The sequence below is a fragment of the Gossypium arboreum genome, chromosome 8 (genome assembly GCF_025698485.1).
Source record: "Gossypium arboreum isolate Shixiya-1 chromosome 8, ASM2569848v2, whole genome shotgun sequence".
NCBI lineage: Eukaryota > Viridiplantae > Streptophyta > Magnoliopsida > Malvales > Malvaceae > Gossypium > Gossypium arboreum.
The window spans coordinates 623,769-642,579 of record NC_069077.1 but is presented as its reverse complement, the minus strand read 5'-3'; the positions used below and the strand labels follow the sequence as shown (position 1 = coordinate 642,579).

Genomic DNA, 18,811 nt, shown 5'->3' with positions numbered 1-18,811 from the left:
AAAAACCCGTCCATATTTTCCTGTTAAAATATGGTCCATGTATGTCAATATAAGGTACACGTGACACGCCACGTGTAACTGTCTGGTTACTTCATCAACTAGACCAATTTTTAACATTTGAAACGGATGAAGTTTTTAACAGAAATGACTAATTTCCTCTTTGATCTAATGTACAATGACCACTTTACCAAATTATTATGAAAAGGGCAAAATGCAGTCTGACTCTTAATATTTGGACCTCCTTGATACTTTTACCTCAATTTAGTTGATTAAACTAATTGATTTGATTTGACGAATATAACTAGACAATAAAAAAAATGAAACCTGCAAAATCCTTCTATTATAAGAATTAGATCAAATTAATCTAATTGTTATTAAGTGGTTCAGTTTAACCTTATACCATTAAAAAGAATCAAATGGGAACATATTGAAACAAAATTAACATTTACTATTTAAAAAAACACGAATTTTTATTTTTATTTTTCATTTACAATTTAACTGTAATAAATATATTTCAACAGTAAAATCATAAAAAAATTCAAAATATAATTTTCTTTAAATTGTAAATGTTACCTCTATTAAGATTTAAATTTTCTTATGTTTTTTTAATAGTTTAGGATTAACTTGATCTGTTAAATAGTGGAGGAACTAATTTGATTTCTTCTTTATATAGAGGAACCTATTGAGGAAGTTAACCTTAAACCCCCTGAAAACAGGATACTTTATTAACAAAGTTAATTGCACTTAACGTCTCAAAATTATGACCCTCATTCTAAATTGATCTCGAACTATAAAACATTCTAATTACATCCTCAAACTATTTACGTTATATCAACAAAATCTTTCATTACTAAAATTGTTAATTTAATCATTAAATGGGATGTCGATGAAAAATTTATATAAAATGAAAATATAAAAATAGATGTTATAAAATTTTGGTTTTGAACTTTTATAGAAACTATCGTTTACTCTCTCTCTCTCTTTCTTGGTTTTACTTTATTTTTAGTTTTTAATTTTAAAACTTTCATACAAAAATATTTTACTTTTGTTTAAAATTATGTCACATAAAATTTTATGTCATTTAATTGTTAAATTAACGGTTTCAATAATGAAATGACCTAATTAACATAACATTGATAGTTTTAGGATGTAATTAGAACATGGTAAAATTTAGAGACCAAATTCAAATGAAAGTCACAATTTGGGGATGTTTAGAGCAATTAACTTTTATTGCCATGAAAAAGACAGTTGTAGAGTTTTTAAAATATAAAAAAAATAAATTTGGGCACGAGGAATACAAGGCCCACGTGGTGGAAAACATATCTCGCCCCTCCCCCCCTAGCAACGTGAAAGTCCTTTAATGAGATGGCGTTCCTTATTACCACTTTACGGCTACGAAAATCCAAATCATACGCGCCTCACTTATGTTTGACTGAACACTCTCCGGTCAGATTATTATCCATCAACTTCACTTCATCCCTAACCTTCTGCCACTCCATATATATATATATATAAAGAAGCCGCAAATTCCCATATTTGTTCTCAAGGCAAAATAAAAAAAACAAAAAAAAAATCATTAAATATCACTTTACTTTAAAACTGGAGGACACAACAATGGTGAAACAAAACACGGGCCGGAAGCCCGAATCGGAGCGACCCGATTCGAGGTTCAAGGGTGCTCGGAAGAGGAAATGGGGGAAATGGGTATCGGAAATCAGGTTGCCGAACAGTCGTGAAAGGATTTGGTTGGGATCGTACGACACAGCGGAACAAGCGGCGCGTGCATTCGACGCGGCTCTTTTTTGCTTGCGTGGCCGTTCAGCTAAGTTCAATTTTCCCGATAACCCACCGGATATAGCCGGTGGTGGGTCATTTACGCATGCTGAAATCCAAGCCGTAGCTGCCCGTTTCGCCAATTCGGTTCCTCCGAGGACACATGCGGAGGAGCAATCCACGTCTGGGTTTCAAACGGAATCCCCTTCGCCGTCGGTTTCGGTCGAGACCGTACGGGTCGACTGCGAGTTGCCGGTCGATGATGGGTCGTTTCTCGATGATTTGACAATGGGTTCGGGTCATTATGATTCGGGTTACGGGTTATTCCCTGGATTTGATGATTTTTCGAGTGATTTTACGGGATTATTGTCGGTGCCTAACATCGACTGTGAAGAAGATGATAATTTGGATTGGAATTTAAATTCAGAACCTTTTCTTTGGAATTTTTAAAAATTTAAACTTAATTAATGGAGTTTTTATCCAAATATTTGGAGGGTCCAATTTTTTTATGACCCATCCTTTCATCTATGTATACATATACATATATGTACGATATTCTTGTTTTAAAAGTATTAGTTTAATGGAAGAATAATGTAAAGCTAAGCATTCTAGTATGTTATTTCTTTTGGTAAAATTGTACAAAAAGTTCTCATGATATTTATTTTAGTGGATTTAGTCCCTTTACTATAGACCAGTTTAAGGTTTGGGTTACATGACTAAAGCTTGAAGTTTGGCCCAGTATTTGGGAGAGTTTGGAGAAAAAGAAAAACTAAACCTTAAAAATAAGCTTATGCAAGAAATTAGACTTGTTTAAAATATTAGTTGGGCTTAAGCTTCAACTAGGGTGTGCGCCTTTTGGATTTAATTTAATTAGATTTGGTTGTCATCCGAATTAGTTCGGTTAATCAATTGACCATCAAATCTAATTCTATCGAGGTTGGTTAAAGACTTTTGAAATTTCGATTATCAATTATTTTGATTTAAAATCGAGTAATTAATTGAATTAATTGAAATTATCAGTAATAATATAATATGGATCCAATATATTAGATAGGTCCAATACATTATATAAGCCCAAGATATAAAAATTAATACCTTTATATATATATATTATAATGGGCTTAAAAATATTATGAAAAATAAAATAAAACTTAAAATAAAAGAAAGAAACACGTAAAATATTAGTTAATTTGGTTAACAGCTAAAATTAACCAAATTTATTTTGGCAGGTTAATATGCTTCTAAAAATCGGTTAAGCTAATAGTTAAATATTTTAAATTTCGATTAATTTAATTAATGATAGTTCAATTCGAATATTAATTAAATCGACATTTTAAATATCTGAACTCCAACATTTAAGAGTCAATTTTGGCTCAATCTTGTTTTAATTATTATAATATAATGTTTTATTTTATAGAATGTACTACTTTTCTTTACTCGTACTATATATAAGTTATTTTGAATATAATATATTTGTAATAATATTTTAAATATATTACATTCATAAATTTTATAAAATAGTTTAAAATTAAATAATATTAAAATTATTTTATATTTAAAAGATGTTAATATATCTTATTACAGTGATCTTATTTTAAAGAAAAACAGTATCATTGAGCTTATTGAATCGAATAGAATTTTCATTAAGGTTTCTTATCCATCCAACTCTAGCTTGAAATCATTCCTCACGGTGGTTCGCGGACTTTAAAGGCACTCAATATTTTGAGTTTGAATGTTGCCTGTAGGTTGCAAAAGCCGAGGTGAAAACCGCAGAAGGTTTGTTGTTGACGGAAGCGAGCAAGGAAAACAATCATCGGCACGGTGAGGAAACATATACAGCTTTCCGTTATGGTGCTTGATTCGTTACTAATACCTTAATTCCTTCTCATCGAAGCAACTTGTGATACCTTAATACTTTTCCATGTACGTTGCCAACAACTTAAAAGGCGGAGACGGGACTGATTATGTCACTCTGATGGCATCCCATGCATTGTCAGAAAAACAAAGGCTAATTATCCCAATGATTGGATTATAGTTTTTCAATCTAAAAAATAAGGACTAAATCTCAAACATTTTGAAAAGTATAGGAATTGACCAATATATTTTATATAGAGTAAAATTTAGGTTAGATTCTACTATTAGTTCCTATACATTACGAAAATTGTGGATTTAGTCTCTGTCTTTTAATTTAATTAATTTTAGTACCTATACTTTCAAATTTTGAAATTTTAATCCTGACCCAAACAATAGTAGTTAAATTCATCTGCTTAAATTCAATCTCTATACAATTACAGATTTAATCTATATTCACCAATTAGATCGTTCTAAATCCATTAACTAGGTTTTTAGTAAGTTATATATGTAAATAACAAGCTGATAAAACATTATGCATATGACAATATGTTTGCCGCATCAAATTTTGAAAATAGCAGAGATTAATAAATCTAATAATTATCGTTTGGTGAAAACTAAAATTTTAAAATTTGAAAAATAAAAATACTAAAAATAATCAAATTTTAAAATTCATAATTTTTGTAATGTACAAGGACTGATAGTAAAATTTAACTTAACTTAAAGATTTATATTGCAAAAAAGTATAATCTTGGTCACCAATTTTTTGACTTTTCAGCTGAATGGTCTTCACTGTAGTTTCTTCAATAAGTTTGGTCGGCGGCCTAACGATTTTTACAGGTGAGTCCAATTATTTAATTTGGAAAATTTTTATTTTGTACACATCAATTGATTTCGGGTTGGATAAATTTAGATTACTTACTTTAGATCGGATTTGAGTCAATTTAAGTTTAAATCAATTTATATTAAACGAGATTATATTATTGATTTTCATTAAATAAATTAGATTAAATTTAAATTGATAAATGATTAAAAGGTCTAAATTACAAATACAACACCTATTTTAATAATAAATATGAACAATATTTAAATAGCAGGTAATATAACTATATATATTGTTATAAAATTTATGTTTATTTGGAATAAAATTTTATTAAATATTACTTTATAATTTTATTTTTAATAAAATATAATGTAAGGAATATCCACTTCTCAATTTGACGTTTTCATATATTATTCATAAAAGAAGTTATTAATGAATTTAACAGTTCCCATTTACATTGAGATCGAATTTTACGCATGGTACAAAACTATAATAGAATTTAATCGAATATATGTAATTGTTACCATTTGGATTAGAATTAAAATTTCAAAATTTGAAACCTACATAAATTAAAATTGATAAAATTAAAATATAAGGATTAAATTGATAATTTACATAAAGTGGAAGGACTTAATAGCAAAAATTTGGCAAGGGAAACGGTCTTTTTCACTCACCTAACTGGAGCATATGCTGATTCAGTGATTCTAACATTATATGGAAACGATTCATATCTTTGAGAAAATATTATTTAATTGCAGGTTTAAATTATTATTATTTTTCTTGGTTAAAATATATTACGGGTCCTTGTACTCTTTACAAATTTAAAATTTAGTTTTTATACTTTGATTTTCAAGAATTTAGTCCCTCTGTTTTAAGATTTCAAAATTCAGATCTAATTGTTAAAGCTATTAAATTTATTCTCTTAAATTTGTTAGTGTGATATTTTAAAATAAAAAATACTCACTTAGTATCAATGTAATTAAAAAAATGACGTTGTAATGAATTTAAATTTAACCAAATAAATTTAATAGAGTTGATAATTTGATCTAAATATTGAAACACGAAAACTAGAGGGACTAAATTCCTAAAAATAAAAATAGAGGTAGTAAATTTCAAATTTACGAATAGTACAGGGACTTATGACAAATTTTAACCTTTTTTCTTGGCAATCGTTGGTTCGATATTTACGATGTTTCAACCAATTTAAGTCAAAATCCAAATTGTTTAAATTCATTATTTTCATCAAATATAAATAAATTATTTTTATTAAAATAGTTATTTTTGTATCGATTCCACTCTAATTTAAATATTTTCACTCGTGACGTATGATATAAATTTATACACTGGTAATATATAATTAAATACTTTTTGAAATAATTTATATAATTAAGCTTTTTAACAATTAATTAAAATTATATTAATGTAAATTCTATAAATTTATATATTTAACACAAATATCAAATTACAAGAAAAAATTACTTTAATTTTGCGATTTTTGTTGCTCTACGGTTCTTTATATTTTTCAGTCGAGCTCTCTCAGTTGAAAAAATAGACAACCCAAAAAAAGAAGTCTGAGATTTGCCCAGATTCAAAAGCTATTTAATTGATCTTTTCTTTTTCATCATTTTCTTAAAAAAGTTTCAGTTTTTGTTCATTTTTGTTTTTGTTTCATTGATGAGTTGCTAGATTTTTTTTCATTATAATCCAAACCCAAATCCTCAAAACTCTTAAAGTTTCAATTTTTATTTGTTTTTTTTTTTCTTTATTGGGATGGCATCTTCATCATCACTGGTAAGTCCACTATGTAATCAGTCACAGTCTCCACTGCTCCATTGGGTTGCTGATAGAAGGAAAGCTTTTATTTCTTCTCCATGCAACGGCGGCTCAGCCACCAGCAAAGATGGTGGTGCTTTTGAGCCATGTAATGAGTATTATTCCTCCAAAAATGGCAGCTTTTCTTCATTCTTTGGGTCCAAAAATGTTTCCTTCAATATTAATCACAAGCACCCAAGGCTCAATCGAGGTGTTGCCCGATCTGGTACAAAATTTTTTGCGGCTTTTCCAATCTGGGTTTTTGTATTTTTGGGGTTCTTTTTAGCTGTTTTTATTTGTTTAATATCTGACAAATGTTTAATTTTCTTTATATATACATACCTAGCTGATTAGTTTTACAATGATATGAATATGTTATGTAGCCATCATGTTATTTGGAAGGTGATGTTCTAAGCTGTTGTTTCAAGTTGACCCTATATACATACATACATACATACATACATACATACATACATACATACATACATACATGCACACACACACACACACTCACACACACACACACACACACACATATACATATGTATATATATAGCTGATTAGTTTGCTCTTTGATCTAACTTAAAGGGATTAATTTGCTCATTTTTTTAGTGAAAGGGACAAAATGCAATCTAACTGTTAGTACAAGGGCCTCCATACTTTTACCTCAATATGTTCTAAGCAGATTCATGTATTAGAGGGTCATGTTTTCGTATGTATATGTATTATAGTTGATTAGTTTTATGATGATATGAATATGTATCAACCATGTTCAATATGTTCTAAGCTTATTCATGTATTAGGAGGATCATATTCTCATATCCGTATTTGAAAACGCATTGAGCACACCTAGTAACATAGGTTCACCTTTTTACTATATTATAAGCATTAAATTGTAGACATCATAGATTTATCTTTAGTCTTTGGTTTTATTTCAGACAAGTTGGCATAAACTGGTTGTATTTTTTGTCTTTTCCATGGATTTGCCGCCACCTTTATATCTTAATTGAACTTTTATGGATTTTTTCTAAAAAAAAATTTACCAGTTAAATTATGTGTAATCCGCCGTTTAATTCATTTAAAAATAACATAGGACAAGCCATGGCTGTAGCTGTGGAACCGGCGAGAGAGATCATGACAAAACAGAAACCTCCTACGAAGCAAAGACGTGTTGTAGTGACTGGGATGGGAGTAGTAACTCCGCTTGGCCATGACCCCGATGTTTTTTATAACAATTTGCTTGAAGGTGCTAGTGGCATAAGTGAAATTGAGGCTTTTGACTGTGCCCAGTTTCCAACCGTAAGTGTGTTTTGGCCTTCGGGTATATTGTTTGTTGTTATTTCTACAAGTGCTTGTTCTTAGTGCTCTTGTTTTTGTCTCTAGAGAATTGCCGGAGAGATCAAATCTTTATCGGCCGATGGATGGATAGCACCAAAACTATCCAAAAGGATGGACAAATTCATGCTTTATCTGCTTATTGCCGGAAAAAAAGCATTAGAAGACGGTGGAGTAACCGAAGATGTAATGGAGGAATTAGATAAAGAGAAATGCGGAGTTTTGATCGGTTCGGCAATGGGTGGTATGAAGGTAATGCTTCTTAAAAATGGGATTCTTCGCAATGTAGTGTTTCTTCTTTGCCCGTATATTTATTCATTTTGTTGGTTTATGGAATGAACAGGTTTTCAATGATGCAATTGAAGCACTGAGGATTTCGTATAGGAAAATGAATCCGTTTTGTGTACCATTTGCTACTACAAATATGGGTTCCGCAATGCTTGCAATGGATTTGGTTAGCCTAAATTTAGATTATGCAATGTTAAGAGTTTACCTTGATCATCGACCTTTAAACTTACGGTTTTCTTTCAGGGATGGATGGGTCCTAACTATTCGATCTCTACCGCATGTGCTACGAGCAACTTTTGTATCTTAAATGCAGCAAATCACATGATTAGAGGCGAAGCTGTAAGTCAAGCCAAAAAAAGAAAATTCCAGTTTTTACGATATAATTCCGAATTTACTATATATCTGAGGTATTTGAAACAAATTGTAGGATATGATGCTCTGTGGTGGCTCTGATGCAGCAATTATACCCATCGGTATCTCTTTCTTGTCTCAGTTTCTTATTTAACACCATTTTATTATTTTTTAACTTGGTAAAACCGGACATACTCCGTTTTATAATGTTTTAATTCAGGGTTGGGAGGATTTGTTGCATGCAAAGCACTGTCCAAGAGGAACGGTGATCCTACAAAAGCTTCACGTCCATGGGATGTTGTAATATTTCGATAACTCTTGAGCTTACGGACGTTAAATTTTCCTTTTGTTGTCAGTTTTATCTCCATGTTAACGAATAAAAGCAGTAAAACCAGAGAATGAGTTAACAGAGTAAACCGCATTTAACCTAATGATTATTATCAAATTTACTTTATATTTATCGAGTGTTTTCTAAAAGCCAATTATTCATCTCACGTAAATTTTCCGTCCGGTTTATGAGTTATTTACCTTGATAGTGGTTCTAATTTATGCACAGAATCGTGACGGGTTTGTCATGGGGGAAGGTGCTGGGGTTCTGCTTTTAGAAGAGTTGGAGCATGCTAAGGTACATCCATGTTAACCTGAGTTATAAGTTTGAAACTCTGGTTTGTTTTGAGTTTACCGAAAATATAAGATAAGTTCCGATCTTTGATGGAAAATTTACCAAGTTTAGGTTTCTAATTTTGCAGAGGCGAGGAGCGACTATCTATGCAGAATTCCTCGGTGGTAGCTTCACTTGTGATGCTTATCACATGACGGAACCACACCCGGATGGTAATAAGCTAGATCTCTATTACTACAAGTCGTTACTTTTTTGCATTAGCTATTTCCGATGGCAGTGCCACGAAGACCAGGCCAGAACTTGTAACCTACATGCTTAAGCTGTACTCGACTTAGCCTTTTTTAGGCACTTAGGCAAACTTGATTTTTTTTTTTTTTTTTTTTGCTTCTGTAGCAGCAAATTATACCGTTTTAAAACATTAAAGCGACGTTTATCTGGTGAAATCTGAAAACAGGAGTTGGTGTTGTTCGCTGCATAGAAAAGGCTTTGGCTCAGTCTGGAGTACCTCGAGAAGATATAAATTACATTAATGCTCATGCTACATCTACACCATCCGGAGACATTAAAGAGTACCAAGCTCTCCTACACTGTTTCGGCAAAAATCCCGAGGTTTCTTTTTTGTAGTTTTCTCAAATGATTCGATCTTTGTCCGTAACCTATTTCCGATATTTCTGCGTTGTGAATTTTTGATAAAATATCTGGTTATTTGCAGTTAAGAGTGAACTCCACTAAGTCGATGATCGGTCACCTACTCGGAGCTGCCGGTGCTGTGGAAGCCATTGCAGCGGTACAGGTATGCAATTCAGAGATTTCATTATGCTTTTTTCCGAACCTAAACATCGGCTCGGTAATGTCTTATTTCTTGTGTAGGCGATAAGAACTGGTTGGGTTCATCCAAATATCAACCTTGAAAACCCGGACCAAGAAGTGGTACATTACCCCTTCCCCTCGTTCTTTTCTTGGATGTTAGAAGTTTTTGCTTCATGACATGTTAAATCAAGCTTGTATCTTTTCAGGACACAAATGTGCTCGTTGGACCAAAGAAAGAAAGGTTGAATGTGAAGGCAGCTTTGTCCAATTCTTTCGGGTTTGGTGGCCACAACTCCTCGATCATATTTGCTCCGTACAAGTAAAAAAAAAAAGAACATAGTCCATGCATCGCTCGTACCGGGTTACCGTAGCTGCTGTTGTACGTAAATTCTATCAGCTATTTGGTCAGGAAAAGTGTTAATATAGGTCAGCTACATCGTGCAGAAGACTCGAGAAACCTCGTCTATCGACAAACACCGGTCCGGAAAAAGGGTTATCATAGGGAGAAAGATGATGTTTAAGAGTTCATTGTTGTGTTTTAAAGATGTCATATTTTCTATTAAAATTTAAAGCTACGATGGAAATTTTGGATTTTTAGTTGATAGGGGCCATTGAAGCGCAAGTATTTTCATGCATTAAAGTAAATATGGGTAAATTTATGGTTTTGGTCCTTTTGTTATGGTTAAATTCGACACTTAATATCTTTACTTCAATTAATGCGATTATAATGTGTTAATTCAAATGAACCCAAAAAGGAAAATAATGTGTTGGTTAAAATAATTAATGCTAATGATGAGTTGGATAATCTACGTTTAAAATAGCTTTAATAATATACGTTTGATTGCCTTGCTTTATATTTGTCTTAATCTTTTGCATTGAATTAGATTTGTGCTCAAATAAAAATAAAAATTATTTTTCTACATATGTATCTAATTTCCTTGTAATTTGTTAATCTAAATTTTATGTAAAAAATTTATTTCGGAAGGTTTTAAAATTGGATGGGTGGTGAATTAATCAAATCACCAATTTCTAATTTAACGATTCTAGGGATAAAGTTAAATTTTTTTTGAGGTGTAAGTAAGTTACATATTTTTATGAGAGTTATGATACAATTTCACCATTTTATTAGCTCATATATTTATAATTTTAAAAATATTAAATTAAAATTCTATCAATTTTGGGGCTAAAATATAATTTTACTATATACTAACTTATAATTTTATAAAAATTTAAAGGGCTAAAATTGTAATTCCAGAAGCCAGGTCACTACTCACTACTAGCCTCCTTATTTTAATCCATGTTTTAATTATCGAATTAACCCATTTTTTAATTATAATTATAATTATAATTTTACCGATGGATTAAAATTGACTTTTACATTTTAAACTTAATCAATTAAATTATATTAATTTCGTAAATAAATTTAATCAAATTTCAAAATTCAAAATTAAACCAATCAATTTACCCTTTTCATATTTTTAAGCACAAAATTTAAGCTATCATTAAAATATATGAAAATTATGAGCTTACCTAAACTTAAATTCGACAGTTTTGGACTTATCAACTTTTATTCCGTTTGAAATTTAATTGGATACAATTAGATTTGATGATAAAATTAATTATTAAAACTTGAAAACAAATTTATTAATTTTGATCTAAATTCAAAACTTTAATTCGAAATTAAACTTAACCCAATCGAATTTCATCTTAAAAAGCAATAAACTTAACCCAATCGAATTTCATCTTAAAAAGCAATAATCTAAAGTTAGATAAAAACATGAATTGAATGTGCCAATTGTGATGATAATTAATTTTGTGGAAATTCAATATTTGTGATGATAATTAATTTTGTGGAAATTCAATATTTGTACTTTATAATTATAATAAATAAGGATTAAGGGTAAAAAATATTTAAAAATTGAATAAATCGGAGTTTTATCAAACTTTTTATTTTTAATAAATATTATTAAATACTCTTATATTATTAAATTATATTATTATCCTTAATATATATTTTAATCCTAAGTTTAATTATCGAGCGAAATTGAGTATGAAAATTGATATACTTATAGAGTTTAGGGTCGGAAATTAAATTTTAATTTTAATAGCCTATATCTTTATAATTTTTAAATCATGTTTAGGGGGTCAAAGTATAATTTTGCTTTTATTAATTTAAAATTAAAATTTTTAGAGTTTAAATGAATAATTTTTCATTTTAGGGGGTCTGGGCCCCCTATTAGCCTCCTAGATACGCCACTGATTATATTTTGAATTGAACTCGAACTTAAAAAGAGATGTCTAATTGAGTTCAGGCTTGCCAATATTAAGATTCAACTCGGTTCAATAATCTCTAGTGCCATACTACTTAAATTCAAGTGTGAATCAAATATGGATATGAGCCTAGCACACGTAAATTTAATTTTTTTTTTCACGTAATTAAAATAATTGAAAGATTATATTCTCGTATCCAAGCTGGAAAATGTGTCCAACATAAATATCTTAACATATGAATACATAAAAGAATTTGAATATTTGAAGCATTTATGGATTCCCATTAGATTTAAAACAACATCAAACTATGTTCTCAATTGAACATAATACAATTTACTCATAATTCTCCTACATTGTAAGAATCCATGAGACCAAGATTTGCACCTTAATTTCCAACAACACAAATGATCAGCTGGTCCAAAAAACACAGCTATAGAATCATACCAAAAAAAAACTTGTCTAACACAATGAGCACATATGTAGGTACCCGAGGAAGAAAAATTCGACCAATGTTTTTTACAGACTTTGAAGTATTTTCAAGGTTTCGTCGATATGTTTCTCCGGCTGAAACTGGTTGTTGTAAATGAGTTGAACAACCCCTTTTTTGTCGAGAACATACGTTTGTCTCCCAGGCAATGTTCCGAATAGATCCGATGGAACTCCCCACTCTTTCCTCACCTTGTTGCCCTCGTCGCTTAGCAACGTAAATGGTAGCCTGTATTTCTTGGCAAAATTCTTATCGAATCGGAAACAAAAACCGTCAGTTTTTCCGAGTGATTTGGATGCCATTTCAATCATTGTAAATGCAGACATCATACAAAAACAATTAACTCGTTTTGCATATAATGTTCGAAACACGAAAAAGCAGATCGAAATGTTTCTAGACAACCAAATCCGCACTATCAATCATCATCCTACATGTAAAAACTAGAATCCCTCGACTATTTATGGTAAAAGTATTATGGAGGTTCAGATTGCATTTTAACCCTTTACTCGATAATGGATAAATTAATCTTTATACTTTAAATCAAACAACAAACTAGTCATATTTATTAAAAAATTCTTGTTGTACTGTTAAAAATTGATATAACTAATAGAATAAGGAGTAAATTTTTCATTTTTTAAATAAAGGAGGATAAAATACAATCTTAAATACATCCGTGCCACCATGGTATAGACAAAACATCAAACTTCTGTCCTGTCAATGATTTTAAATGCAAAAAACTTAGTAAAACTAAGTATTCGTTTTGCTTATAATCATACCATTCGAAATCTACGGATCCGATACCTACATACATCCAGATCTACATTATTCATTACTATACCTACATGGAACACAAGGACATATTTCCAGACAGCACAAATTTTCCATCTTGCAATAATTGCAAATGCAAGAAATCTTACAAATTTGCATAAATGAGGATGATTTTCAACAAACTAATCATGGTAAAAATATCGTATAAGAGTTAAATTATATTTTACCCATTTTATTCAAAAAAAAATAAATTAGTCCCATAAATTAGATTAAAGAGTAAAAAAGTTAAAAATTTTATCTTTTTTTATTGTTAAAACTGGTATGACTAACAAAATAACCGAAGAATCACGTATACCTTATGCTAGTACATAAACTAGTTTTAACAGTAAAATAGATAAAATTTTTAATAAAATGATCAATTTATTTTTGATATATAATAAAACAATTAATTTATTATTTTTAAGTACAAAAATAAAATACAATCTAACCCCGAAGACCATGTCCATGGTTGTTTTACCAACTAATCACCAATTTATTTTCCCGCGAAAATTTGAAACACAACCATATACATTTTCAACTCAAAATCATACAAATTTTACCTTGTGAGATTCTGCACTATCAACACTAATCCCAATAACTTCAGCTCCAGCTTTCTTAAACTTCTCATAAGAATCTCTAAAAGCACATGCCTGTCCAATTTACACAACCAAAATTCAAGCATCAACAATGGTTTCCACACACACACACACAAAAAAAACCAATTTTTTTTTTTTAAAAATTAAAAAAAATCACCTGTTTGGTGCAACCAGGGGTTTCATCAGCAGGGTAAAAATAAACCACAACAGGCTTCCCTTTAAACTTTGAAAGGCTTACATTTTTCCCATCTTGATCTTTCAAAGTAAATGCTGGAGGAACTGTACCTTTATTCACCTGCCCCAAAAAACCCTAAATTCATAAACGATCAAACAAAACAACAAAAAAGCCAAAATCAATCAACAATGTACCTTAGCAGAAATCGAGGTTTTAAAAGTGGAAAAACGAGGAATTGAAAGAGAAGAAGGGTGAGAGAATTTAAGGCCATGAAATTGAGACTGTGATGATTTGGTGAGAATTGGGATGGATTTAGAAAGTGACAACTGCGGCTTTGAAGTGTGAGAAGGGAATAATGAAGCCACTGTGTGGCTTGAAAGACTGAGAGAAGAAGCCATTAACGGGTTTAGTGAAGAAAAGGGAAGCTTTTTTGTGTACGGTTGGATTTTGAATAAGAAAAAGATAAGAGATTGGTGATGGGTGAATGGTTATTGGATCATAGGGGATATGGGAGAAGAATGGTGAATGATGATAGATCATCGGCGTGGACAATTGCTGTCCCCTAAAATCTTTGCCGATTCCATGCGTTAAGTGTAATGAAGAATTGGGTAAATTTCTAGTTTAGTCATTTATATACCTTTTAAATTATGTTTTGATCATTGAACTTTGGAAAAATTATTATATGTGATCGGTAATGTTATTGGTTTGTTTCCGTACGTGGATGTTAAAAGAGATTTTTTTAGGGTTAAATTATTATTAGAGGCCTAAATTTGATGAGCTTGAACTTTTTTTATTCAAGTTAGTCCTTGAACTTAGCAATTGTTGTCACATTGGGGCCTAAACTTTTTCTATCCAAGTTAATCCTTAAACTCGATAGTTATTCCAATAGCGGGGCTTGAAATTTTTTTTTGGTCCCTGTTATTTCCTTGAAAATTGACTCACTACCAATATAGGGCCTAATGTGCTGTACGACTTAGGCCTAAACACTACCAAGCGCAAATGTCTATATTTTCTTAATAGATAGTTATACGTTATGCATGGTTGGTTTCAATTAGGTGCTTTCACTCTTTCAAAATTGTCATCTCAAGCTTATTAAAGTCAAGATACAAATCCTAACTAGAAAGAATATTGACCTGATAAAGACTTTGTCTTCGAGCAACATTTCGAAAAATTTTCCAAAAAAATTGACCTCCCTTCAACAATGCTAATACCGGTTCAGTATACTAGTCAAATTTGTCTAATTTAATATTTTAATTTTAATTTTTTTAAATTTTTTTAATAATATTTAATTGAAGTAAACCCAAAATAAATTTATTTCAAAAAATAAAATCCCACTCCAACCTTTTATGCAATGTACCATTGAGCCACATAGCCATCACTATACTTCGGCCCAATTCTTTAATTATAGAGCAAGGCTCAATGCGTTTATTTTGAGTTCGAAAATTTGAAATATTAACAACTAAAGAAAAAAAAGAGGGATTTAGGGTTTTCGGCAATTGAACATCAACAATGGAAGGATTACAGAATCTGGTCCGTTCCTTCCCAAAGGACACAAAATCAGGCTCCCCTTCTTTCTTGCCCGAACTCCCCTACAATCTTCGCGGCGGAGGAGGTAGCGGCGGAGCAGCCGGCGCTTCTTCCGTTGATACAGCTGGTGTTTTAGTCAGCAGGCCTCCCAGGTATATTATCCATCGTCCATTTCAATCAACTTAACCTCTAATTACTTAACAATAATCCTTGCAATCTATCTCGCTTTCGAATTTTGCAGGCAAGTTGTTTCGCTGTGGACGTGTTCAAAACTCTGTGGATTTTGCTTCGTCGCCGGAATCATCGTCGGTTACTCCCTCAAACGCCGTGTACGGCGCTGGGCTTCCAAGCTTCTCAAGCGATTAAAAGATGATTAGTGTAATGTTATTAACCCTTTCAAATCCTCTCAGATTTTTCGAATATGTTCTTTTTTTCTTTTTTAAAATTTCTGCCATGGAATTTCAAGAAATGCAAGAAATAGTTTAAATTTTCAGTGCTATATATGGTACATTTACATCTCTGATCATGATTATGCAAATGCGCTTCGAATTTCTTGGGTTATATTTGTATCAAATTAATTTGAATTTAATCAATTTAAAGTTAATATTTTCGAGTCATCTCTATTTAGTTCAATTTAGGATTGAGATTTTGAGTTCAGGTAAATTGTTTTGTTTTAAATCATTTTGGCTTGAATTTTTGTTAAAATCTCACATTTATAATGTGGAGATAAATCTCAAAATTACAAATTAAATTTTATTTATTGTATAATTTAATATATAAATTTTAGTGTAATTATATACATATATAACTTTGATTGTGGTATTAACTTTATACACGAAACTTTAAGAAATAAATTAATTAATTTTTAATATAATTATTTTAGATACAATATATAAACATAAAATGATGTTACATCAATAATTATTTTAATAATTTTGAGAATTGAATCAGATGACAAATTTATATATAAATTTACATAAAATCAAAATGTATTTTAATATTTATTGCAATTTCTTATTGTGCTTTTTGGTTTATGAAGAGATGTTGATATGTATCAAGAAACAACTTCAAAATGCTCAATTAATAGGGATAAATATTAAAATTATACATTTCTTTTGATAGAATGTTAAATTTAACCCTTAACGTTTACATCTTTTATTAATTTCACTCTTATTTTTTAAGCTACATTTGATTTTCAACCTTTAAAAAGTCATACTTAACTGTAGACCTTTCAAAAATAATTAGAATTGTTGTTTTTTTTCAAATAGAAATACTAATTAAAACATTAAATTTTTAGAAATTATAGTTCACATATCAATCCACATGCATGCTCTCTCTCTCTCTCTTCTCTCTTTTTTTAGAACTTATTACAAATTTTTGAATTTTAATTTCTTTGAATATTTTTATAATTTTAAATTATTTATTGGTGTGATATATAAGATAAACAAAGTGTCATGTCAATAAGAAATACATGTAGATTATCATGCCAACATCAATAAAAAATTTAAACTTTTGGTCAATATTTTCATTGAAAAAAAGATTAAGGGTTATAGATTATTATATTACATAATATTTATAAAAAATCACGTTTTTTAATTAATAAATTTAACACTTATTATTTTGAGTTAAGACCTGAAATTTTTAAAATTTAAAAAGAATAGGAATTAAAATGATTAAATTGGTGGACATGAATTAAGTTTACAATTTACCTAATGAATTTAACTTCTACTGTTTGAGTCAGAGTTTGAAATTTTAAAATTTGAAAAGAATAAGAATTAAAATTGACCAAATTAAAATAAAAAGGGGGTAAATTCATGATTTACATATATTGCAGGGGCTAAAAGAATAATTTGACCAAAACTTAAGTTCGGACAAATGTTGTGGAGATGCGGGGGATCGAACCCCGTGCCTCTCGCATGCAAAGCGAGCGCTCTACCATTTGAGCTACATCCCCTAACATAACTTTATAGTTTATTTATATCTCATGTCTTGTAATAATATAAAATGGCCTAATCAACTTGAACTTTGATAAGGATTTAACTATTTATTCTGATTTTTTTTAATTATATGTAATTCTATAAAATTTTTAGGTGATCGGTGTGACATAATCTTAGAGTGTCACATCATCATACTTTAATGAAATCTAAATTTATGAATCAATTTTAAAAAGTTACCAAATTACGAGATTAACTTGAAAATAAAAAAAGTTCAAGTGATAATGTGCTACAATCTTATATTACTTAATGTTTTTTGTTTTCTTTAAAACATGAACTCTAATGTCTTCTGAACTCATGTTTGTCTTATATAAATCGGAAAGCATCCAAGTGCATCTCATTTTTTTCGAGATAAATCTTTAAACTCAATTTATGATAAAATATTATAAGTATGCATTTGATTATTCTTATTCTACATATAAGAACCGATAATGTGGGGGGAAAAGAAGAAGAAAACAAAACAAAATGACTAACATGAATTTAATGAGTTATGGCTTCGAAAAATCCCTAAACTCATACATTTAACAAATTTATTTGTATTAAAAAATCAATCTCTAATGATCCAAAAATATATTGGATTGAAATCCTTTAAAGATTAAGGTTGGAATAATACTGTTTTTTTTTTTTTACCTTCTAATTATTATTTAGGGTAAACTACATTCAAGTCATTAAACTATTAGTAAATTTATATTTTGGTCACTAATCTTCAAAAAGTTACAATATGGTTATTGAACTTCTTGAAAGCTTTAATCTAAGTCACTAAGATGTTAAAACCGTTGCCATATGGCCTTCTTTGTTCTCGCTACTTGCACTAATCGGAAGTTCTTCTTCCATTTATCTTCTATAGTTTAGGTTTTTTTTTTTTTTCATGAAGCAACTTTGGACGTCACAGAGTTGAGAAATAAAATCCAAACATCTTTCTTATCTAATCTCTAACACTGTTTGTCAGATCTACTTAGATTTAAGGTATATTATTCTACTCGTCAATGGGTATTGATCTACCATACCAATCATCAAATCATTACTTGGAGCACCCTAGCCATACTTTAAAAAAAAAAATTGATAGCATAGTGACTTAAATAAAAACTTTCGAATAATTTAATGACTTAAATGAAAATTTTTGAATCATTCAGTGACCAATTTATAAGTTTTAAAGTTGAATGACCAAAATATAAATTTACTAATAATTTAGTGACATTGGGTGAATAATAAAAAATTACTAAAATTCAACAATAATTTTGTAACCTCATATGTAAAATTAAAAGGAATATAATTTTTATCTTTAAATT

At 29.9% G+C, this 18,811-nt stretch overlaps 4 protein-coding genes and 1 non-coding gene across 5 annotated transcripts; 3 read left to right on the top strand and 2 right to left on the bottom strand.

Annotated features, from left to right (window-relative positions):
- Nucleotides 1–1,295: 1,295 nt before the first annotated feature.
- On the top strand, nt 1,296–2,258 carry LOC108469495 (ethylene-responsive transcription factor ERF017-like). Its single transcript, XM_017770374.2, has one exon. The coding sequence runs from the start codon at nt 1,615–1,617 to the stop codon at nt 2,221–2,223; it is 609 nt and encodes a 202-aa protein (XP_017625863.1). The 5' UTR covers nt 1,296–1,614; the 3' UTR covers nt 2,224–2,258.
- A 3,612-nt stretch (nt 2,259–5,870) lies between these two features.
- Nucleotides 5,871–10,310, top strand: LOC108467710 (3-oxoacyl-[acyl-carrier-protein] synthase II, chloroplastic-like). The gene is made up of 13 exons (XM_017768450.2): nt 5,871–6,485; nt 7,353–7,558; nt 7,643–7,846; nt 7,938–8,048; nt 8,126–8,221; nt 8,310–8,355; nt 8,454–8,533; nt 8,790–8,858; nt 8,983–9,067; nt 9,310–9,464; nt 9,568–9,648; nt 9,726–9,785; nt 9,872–10,310. Exons 1-13 carry the CDS (start codon nt 6,218–6,220, stop codon nt 9,986–9,988), a joined length of 1,578 nt encoding a protein of 525 aa, XP_017623939.1. The 5' UTR covers nt 5,871–6,217; the 3' UTR covers nt 9,989–10,310.
- A 1,884-nt stretch (nt 10,311–12,194) lies between these two features.
- Nucleotides 12,195–14,557, bottom strand: LOC108469443 (peroxiredoxin Q, chloroplastic). The gene is made up of 4 exons (XM_017770324.2): nt 14,196–14,557; nt 13,984–14,121; nt 13,791–13,880; nt 12,195–12,671 (listed from the first exon to the last, which is right to left on the bottom strand). Exons 1-4 carry the CDS (start codon nt 14,397–14,399, stop codon nt 12,453–12,455), a joined length of 651 nt encoding a protein of 216 aa, XP_017625813.1. The 5' UTR covers nt 14,400–14,557; the 3' UTR covers nt 12,195–12,452.
- Nucleotides 14,558–15,403: 846 nt separating this feature from the next.
- On the top strand, nt 15,404–16,027 carry LOC108469138 (uncharacterized). Its single transcript, XM_017770028.2, has 2 exons — nt 15,404–15,680; nt 15,770–16,027. The coding sequence occupies exons 1-2, from the start codon at nt 15,511–15,513 to the stop codon at nt 15,903–15,905; spliced, it is 306 nt and encodes a 101-aa protein (XP_017625517.1). The 5' UTR covers nt 15,404–15,510; the 3' UTR covers nt 15,906–16,027.
- A 1,382-nt stretch (nt 16,028–17,409) lies between these two features.
- On the bottom strand, nt 17,410–17,482 carry TRNAA-UGC (transfer RNA alanine (anticodon UGC)). Its single transcript has one exon. It is a non-coding gene; the product is annotated as a tRNA-Ala (tRNA).
- Between the last annotated feature and the right edge of the window lie 1,329 nt (nt 17,483–18,811).

Coding starts and splice junctions, on each gene's coding strand:
- LOC108469138 (XM_017770028.2), top strand. CDS start 15,511: ATGGAAGGATTACAGAATCTGGTCCGTTCCTTCCCAAAGGACACAAAA. Junction 15,681..15,769: donor TTAGTCAGCAGGCCTCCCAG/GTATATTATCCA, acceptor CGAATTTTGCAG/GCAAGTTGTTTCGCTGTGGA.
- LOC108469495 (XM_017770374.2), top strand. CDS start 1,615: ATGGTGAAACAAAACACGGGCCGGAAGCCCGAATCGGAGCGACCCGAT.
- LOC108469443 (XM_017770324.2), bottom strand. CDS start 14,399: ATGGCTTCTTCTCTCAGTCTTTCAAGCCACACAGTGGCTTCATTATTC. Junction 14,122..14,195: donor AAACCTCGATTTCTGCTAAG/GTACATTGTTGA, acceptor TTTTTGGGGCAG/GTGAATAAAGGTACAGTTCC. Junction 13,881..13,983: donor CCCCTGGTTGCACCAAACAG/GTGATTTTTTTT, acceptor TAAATTGGACAG/GCATGTGCTTTTAGAGATTC.
- LOC108467710 (XM_017768450.2), top strand. CDS start 6,218: ATGGCATCTTCATCATCACTGGTAAGTCCACTATGTAATCAGTCACAG. Junction 8,356..8,453: donor TGCAGCAATTATACCCATCG/GTATCTCTTTCT, acceptor GTTTTAATTCAG/GGTTGGGAGGATTTGTTGCA. Junction 8,859..8,982: donor AAGAGTTGGAGCATGCTAAG/GTACATCCATGT, acceptor CTAATTTTGCAG/AGGCGAGGAGCGACTATCTA.